Source organism: Petaurus breviceps, unplaced genomic scaffold, assembly GCF_028583685.1.
Source record: "Petaurus breviceps papuanus isolate PSGF00001 unplaced genomic scaffold, PetGlider_PUasm1.0 229, whole genome shotgun sequence".
Lineage (NCBI taxonomy): Eukaryota > Metazoa > Chordata > Mammalia > Diprotodontia > Petauridae > Petaurus > Petaurus breviceps.
Window position 1 is genome coordinate 8,848,232 of NW_027185903.1, and position 7,857 is coordinate 8,856,088.

The window sequence follows — 7,857 nt, forward strand, 5'->3', positions numbered from 1 at the left end:
GGATCAGATGAGATAATAATTGCAAAGCAATTAGCATAGTTCCTGGCACCTAATGAGTGCGATGTGTTATTATTATTGTTATTGTTGTTGTTTTGTTTTTGGGTTTTTTGTTTTTTTTTACCAAATTATATATTATAGACATTGGTACAAAATGTAGTAAAAGGAAAAAAATAACCTTACAATTTAAATGGACAGTAATGATTCTAGACACTGAGTGACTGCCATGAATGTGGTACATTGGTGGGCATGTTTGAATTCTAGACCAGAGTTCTGCAGACTACAACCTGGGGGGGGCCTAATCTGGCCCATAGTCTGTTTTTGTATGGTCTTTAAGTTAAGTATGGTCTTTGCCATTCCCAAATGGCAAAATAAATAGTTTTTAAATTAAAATAAATGTTTTTTAATAAAATAAAACCTTATTTTAAAATGTGAAAACCAACCTTAGCCCATGGGCCAAATGTTAGCCATAGTTCATTGCACTATGCTCTTGAGCAATAAGAAGTCAGTCTTCTTCACATGATTGTTTTTAGGCTTTTGCTTTGGCTGAATGCATACATTGTGGATAACCAGTGAAGATGGGTTTATTGTATGGGCTTGTCCATTGCTACAACTTTTGTTTTTGTAAAACTCATTGGAGAAAAACATTGCTCTAGGTTGTTATTCTTCTCTCTTTCTGTTGTTTAATCAGTTTAAGTCACGTCTAACTCTTCATGACCCCATTTGGGGTTTTCTTGGCACAGGGACAGGAATGTTTTGCCATTTCCTTCTCCAGCTCATTTTACAGATGAAGAAACTGAAGCAAACAGGGTTAAGTTAAATGACTTGCCCAGGATTACACAGCTAGTTAGTATCTGAAGCTGAATTGGAACTCAGGTTTTACTGACCCCAGGCCTGCAACTATATCTACTGTGCCACCTAGCTGCCCCATTCTTCTCTCTAAATGGATATAACTGAAGGAAAGTGCTTCCTCCTAGACCAGTATAATAATAACTGACATTGCTAAAGGACATTAAAGTTTATGAAAGCACTTTATATTCATTACTTCATTTGAAATTCACAACAGCCTTGTGAGGTCAGTAAAACAGCTCCTTATTCCCCCATTTTACAGCAAGGGAAATGAAGCTCAAATTGGTTGTGTTTTGTCTAGAGTCACACAGTTAGTGAATAACAGAGAAGGTTTTCTAGCCTCCAAGTCATTACACACTACCACACAGAGTGTTGGCTCTTAACCTGGGGTCTGTGAACTTGTTCTTTTTAATATTTTGATCATTGTATTTCAGTATAATTGGTTTCTTTTGTAACCTTGTATATTTTATTTTACACACTTAAAAATATTATTCTGAGAAGGGTTCCATAGGCTTTGCCAGACAACAAAAGAAAAATATAAAAACATTAAGAACTCCTGACATGAAGGGTCAACAAGTTCCTAGAGCTGGGGAGCTTATCTCCTCTCTCCTCCTTTCCTATCCCCAGACACTGCTGCCAAAGTCCCTGACTTGATTCTAGTGTTAGTAGTGAGTCAGGTAAGTAGGTGTGATGGAATTGAGATGGAATAGAAAGAGAATTATAAATGGTGATGAAGTTTAACTGAAATAATTCTCTTAATTAAAAAAAACTTCAGAGACATTATGGATTCAACAGAATTCCATAATGTCCTGGAAAATGCACCATCATTGCTAACATGGCATCTATGGGAAAATGGTATTCTGTGTTCCATAATGCTCCCTTACTTTTAGAATACAGCCAGTGGGCACAAGACTGGATTGTATTCTCAGGTTTTACTCTTTTCTCTGCTTTCTTCTTCCTCAACTATGCTTCTAGCTACAACTTGGGCAGTGGTGTTGTTTCCATTGTAGTGAACGGATCCTTCAATGATGGCCGATGGCACAGAGTGAAAGCTGTCAGGTGAGTAAAGGTCATCTTTGAAGGCAATCAGGATCAAAAAACAAAACAAAAAACTCTAAAAATACCAGGAGTCTGACTTTGGATTTAGTACCAACCTCCATTCTCTCAACCCCATCCCTCCCTCATCCAATCCCATCCTTGTACATTCATACATATGTTGCCTCCCCCTGGGGGTCCTGCATCATTGTCCCAACATTCCAGGACCCAACTCTCCTGAACTAAATATTTTGCCTTTAACTCCAGGTGCCCCAGACTCCCAATGGAATACTTTCTCATCCCTGGCCTTCTAGAAATCCCATGCATTTCACAATTAACAGTGTAGGGCATTTTACTTCCATTCTATCTCCACCCTCCCCCATCATTCAAATTTACTCATCCTGTATCATACTCTTCACTTCAGGGTCAGGTCAAGGAGCGACCTCTATCTGCCAATTAACTTCTCATTAGAACATTAGTATTGCCTAACTTATGGGAAAAGACTAGAGGAGACCCCTAGGGTTCATTCTCTCTCTTCTTCTTCCTCTCCCCCTCCCCCTCCCCCCTCTCTCTTTCCCTCTCCCTCTCCCTCTGTCCTTTTCCTCTCCCTCTTCCTCTCCTTTTCTACCTCTCTCTCTCCCCACCCCTCTCCTCTTCTTTTCTGACAAGGGGTCATGTCTAGGAAATTCATGTCCAGAAAATCTTGGAGACCATAGCAAGGGACAGCTAAATGAACAAGCAAAAGGCCTCAGACTAAGCTCTGATCTCAGGGCAGAGATATTTGTTCTCTTTGCCCTGTTTTATAGTCCACTGAGTGGTGGGGGGTGAAGGGTGGGCCCATAGGCCTCTCACCAAAAGATAGATGTTCATTCTGCCTTATAAAATCCCCCTTGGCTTCTGTGCTTCTCAAGCCCACCCTGGATGTCAGAAGTAGGACTAGAGTGTTAGAAGACTCTTGCAAACACCAGGTTACCAGGTTTCGGTCTTTGTTCTCATGCTTAATCTTCATCCTTCATTAGATACTGTTTATAAAATAACCATTGAAAATGGTGACTGTCTTTCCAGGGATGGCCAGTCCGGAAAGATAACGGTGGATGACTATGGAGCTAGAACTGGCAAATCCCCCGGACTTATGAGACAGCTGAATATCAATGGAGACCTCTATGTAGGTAAGTGAGTTTGGTGATACCTGGTTACAGCTGAAGGCTTTGGTTTACCTTGGTGTTTCCTGTAAATCAAGGTATGGGCTCCCTGTAGTTGTTAGTTCCAGTGACTGAAGCCAAATGAATGACAGGAAGGAAGTTTGGAAGGTCTTTAATTCTTCCTCACTCATCCCTTGGCTGGAAACCGGGGTTGGAAGGTACTTGCTTTGGGCCAATCCCTTGGAGAAACAAAGATTTTCTTGTTTGGGAAACAAGATCCTGCCAAAACCAGGTACCACCTGGTTAAGGAAGGAGACATTCTTCTGTTCCCAGACACATCTCCCCAACCTGGCAAAGACTTAGGAGGACCAGTGAATCTTTAAACTCTAAGTCTTCCTCCATGTAATCACAAAAAATTAAAATGTCCCTTCATAATTAATAAAATATTCAATTAGCTAATAAAATAGGATTAATATAAAAATACTAGATGTTGTTTAACAAATTTGACAGCTCATTTTGTTTGAAGCTGATGTGCAGTTATACCTATCTACTTGACTCCATCACAGTTAATCATAGGATTGGTTAATATAACAAAACAGGAATAAATGTTGGCTTAATGATAAATGTTGGGGAAGATGTGGGAACTTTGGAATGCTAATGCATTATTGGTGGAGTTGTGAACTGATCCAGCCATTCTGGAAAGCAATTTGTAACCATTTCCAAAGGGCAATCAAACTGTGCATACTCAGTATATCTCATAGGAGTGATGAATATGAAGTGCTAAAGTCACCTTGAGACTGAGCCCTCCTCATTTCTTCAGTTGACCTCAGGGATAGAGGAAGCAATCAATAGACAGTGGTGTATCAATTGTGAAGGCATATTCAAGAAAACTGGAAAGATTCAGGGAGCATGAAGCATCTAGAACTAGGGAAACACCTGTTTCATTGTATTCTTTCCTGGTCAGAGCACATCTGGAGCATTGGGTATGAGGGCCCCAGCTAAGGAAAGACAATTGAATTCTAGCTCTGACACTGCTTCTTTGAACTGGAGCAAACCATTTCACCTCTCAGGGCCTCAGTTTCCTTATCTGTAAAAATGGGAGCACTGGACCTCACGACCTCTGAGGTATCTCCCAGCTATAAATTTACGGTTCTGTAACCTATAAGGAGCTAGATAGCCTCTAGAAAAAAGGTATCCGGTATTGTAAAGAGTCTTGAATTCATGGGAAAGAATTAGCATGTTTAGAGCACTGGAAGAACAGACTTGAGGAAGGGAACTAGGAATGGGGCCCATGATAACTACCTTTTAAAATATTTAAGGAGCTATCCTATGGGAGAGGGAATAGAATTTCTTTTTTGGTCCCAGACAGCAAAAAGACAGCAAAATTTAAATCCCTTCCCACTGTGAGATATTGTAATTCCCTAGTCCTATGATCTCACCTTTGACTCACTCTGTCTCCTTCCCTCCCTGTCCCTGGCAGGTGGAATGAAGGAAATTGCTCTGCATACTAATAGGCAATACATGAGAGGTCTAGTGGGCTGTATCTCCCATTTCACTCTTTCTACTGATTACCACATTTCCCTGGTGGAAGATGCAGCTGATGGGAAAAACATCAACACCTGTGGAGCCAAGTAAGCGCAGTCAGCCTTCCCCAAGAGAGAGTGAGCATTTCTCCTGCAGAAGCCCCGCGTCCCTGCCATCCAGCCCAATGCTGCACACCAAGTCCCCAGGGCACTCCCTCCTCATCCAAGAGGACGGCACCCTGATGAGAAACTACGGACCGGACGGGATGGAGAGGGGACTCCCAGCAGCTTTCCCTGCTGACACTCTATGGACCAAATCCCCCTGAATCCTCAGTTGTAGGAAATGTCAGACTGTTCACTGAATGTATAGTGACTAATGAGATCAGACATCAATGCAAATTCCAGAGATCACTGTACTGTGATGAATAATTCCATGACTGTGTCGTGAGTCATAGTGCTTTCTTTTTAAACATCCAGCAGAACCGTATTAAAAAGCTTTTCTTCACTCCTGATTCATGATACTTTTAATACAGCAGGATGACTATGTGACCCCAAACTTCCCCTTTCTTGCCTGGTCCCGTGAAATTGCTTAGCTACCTGCTGCTATGTCCTCAGCACATTCTGACCATGCCATGTATATAAGGAAAGAGGAAACTCGACCCTATGGAAGCTATTTCAGAATCGTTACGGTGACTGGAAAGATCACCCTTAACATTAAAAGCCTCCTTTTTTTTTTTTAAATAATGCAAACCTCAGAAAATAGACACCACGATTTTGTAGAAGTACTTTTGTATGTGTATATTTTTATAGAGGCAGAACTGACCACATAGTATACTTTGGAAAGTTTAGGTGAATTACATATACTTCTTTGCATTTGGACACCATTTGGTATCTGCAGGGGTGGGGTCAGGGTGGGCAATGGGGAGCCTGACAATCCTCTTTTGTCAATATTGATGATTCAGAGTGTATGATTATGAAGCTTTCCTGACCTAAGCTGATTAAAGGATTGAACATATGTTGTTCCTGGATATTCTGACATTACTTTTTATGTTGAGTGGGGAGAAAACTGTAGTGGAATATTAAAAAGAAGATAACAATGAGCCAGAACATTCATTTATTCATGCATTCATTCATCCATCTGTTTAGTTATTTCATTTCATTCATTCATCTAGCATGGTTGCTAACCCCTTGTGGTAGTCATACTCCTGAAACATATGAAAGCTGACATTGTTCACACTGTGCTGAGAGGAAGCCCTTCGTGTGGCCTGAGTGCAGACACAGCTATCAAGGTGGGGCTAGGAAAGAGCTGTCCTTCCAAAAGGTCAGTCATGGGCCCTTTGATGTCTAGGCATGTGACTCTATAGCCTGAGGAGTATATCCCAGTGGCATGACCATCTGAGGGAAATTTGAGCTGTACACCCTGTCCACACGAAGAGCCGAGAAATTTGACCTGACTGAAGAAATGAACTATAATTAGCCCCAGTCATGGCATCAGTCTTTTTCATTCAACATATATCCATTATGTTCATGCAATTCAAAAAGCACTGCTATACAAGATTCTAGGTGGGGGCGGTGAGGGGGGAAGGGTTGTGTAGGTGGGTAGGAAACATAAGAAGAATGACTCACATTGAGCTGCATTTATGGATCATACATCTATGAAAGCTTTGTTCCTCCCAGGCCTGTGAGGTTGGCCATGTATGTGTTATTATCCTTATTCTTAGATTGGTAAACTGAGGCTCAGGAAAGTTGAAGTGTCTTGCCCAAATATTAAGTTTCACCCAACTATTAAGTGCAGAGTTAGGATTCAAACTCAGATCTTTGGATTCCATGATGCCATGTTGCCTAAGCTCAGGCTCAGTGACTCCCAGCATCCTGACTTTGGGAACCTCAAAGTAGGCATATCCTGATGTGTAGCCCAAATCAGAGGTGGTCAGGATACTTCCTGCGGAGAGCTGCCTGCTAATTCATATTCTCTTGGGTATGGGAATTAGTGAGATCACACAGTGATTAGGAAGATCTTGGCTCCTTACCACCTCATATCACACTCTTAGAGGGAAAGTATTGGATCTGAGCCCTGGTTTCCCCACCCCCAAATCCCCCAAAAAAGAAAAAATCACTTCTGAAAAATCATCATTCCTTTGTGAATATGTGTGATTGAGGTGTAGGTGTGCTATTTTCCCAAAGTAAATGTTGTCTAGGAAGGAAACAGTGGTCCAGATATACAAAGATGATGATGGGGCATCTGCCTACGAGGAGCTTACAGTCTACTTGACAAGATAATAGAGGGAGACAGATACGAGTAATTAAATAGGGAAAATGGTATCCCCATGTGATAGACGGAGAAACGGAGCTACAGGGTGGATAGAAGAATTGCTCTGTGTGAACCCGTGCAAGTCCCATTCTCTTCAGGTCTCAGTTTCTCCATCTATTTAATGAGAGGGAATGTGTCAAACAAACTGGGAAAGTTACATGCAGCCTGAAACACTCCCCAGTAGTGGGAGCCAAGTTAAAATGTAACTGGGAAATTTAACAAAATAAATAAAAATACTCTAAAGCATAAATAACATTACATTTTAAGACTAAGTAAATATGTTGCCCACAGAGGTCCTTATATATAGATTAATGGCCTTTATCTATAACCGTGGCATAGCAAAGAGAGCACCAGAATTAGTCAGGAAAACTGAGTTTGAATCCTGTCTCAGACCCTGAGCAAGTAACTTAACCGCTGTCAGCCTCAGTTTCTTCATATAGAAAATGGGAATGATAATGTTCCCTACATCCCAGGTTGTGGCGGGTGTCAAATGAGATAATAACCTTAAAGCAGCAGCCACTTTGGCTATTATTTCACTGTGGTGACTTCATCTGCCTGGGAGTGAGATGCTGAGGGATCAGAGACTCCGAGTCACCTAGGCAGGCTTATGATAGTCAGGGAGGAGGAAGGAGCTGTAAAGAACGGAGGACTTTTAGGAATCCTGTGGGTTCAGAAGCAAGAGGATGGGCCAGGGGAGGAAGAGGAAGGAGTGGGTCTCTCCCCTACCTCACCATCCTCCTTCATGTTACTACCTGTTGTGTATTCTATGTTCTAACCGCACAGGTCACTTCCCAACTTAACATCATCCTACTGTGGCTTTGATTAGGCTGTGCCCCATGCCTGGCGTGCCCTCCCCCCTCACTTCTGCCTCCTGGAATCCTCAGCTTCCTTCAGAGTTCACAGCATGGGTGCCACCTCCTACACAAGTTCTTCTGATCCCCTTCCCCTCCCCCAATTGCCAGTGCTCTTTCTTCAGATATTGCTTTGGATTTATTTATCT

The 7,857-nt window shown here is 41.9% G+C and overlaps 1 protein-coding gene across 3 annotated transcripts in view; it reads left to right on the plus strand.

The window, feature by feature from the left end:
• The window catches only part of EGFLAM (EGF like, fibronectin type III and laminin G domains), a 167,248-nt gene extending 161,687 nt beyond the window's left edge, over positions 1-5,561 (plus strand). For all 3 annotated transcript variants that reach the window (XM_069096177.1, XM_069096178.1, XM_069096179.1), the window contains 3 exons: positions 1,822-1,905; positions 2,947-3,050; positions 4,504-5,561. In XM_069096177.1, the coding sequence (XP_068952278.1) occupies positions 1,822-1,905; positions 2,947-3,050; positions 4,504-4,658 (343 nt within the window). In that variant the 3' untranslated portion in view covers positions 4,659-5,561. The remainder of the gene's footprint in view (positions 1-1,821; positions 1,906-2,946; positions 3,051-4,503) is intronic.
• The last annotated feature ends 2,296 nt before the right edge of the window (positions 5,562-7,857 follow it).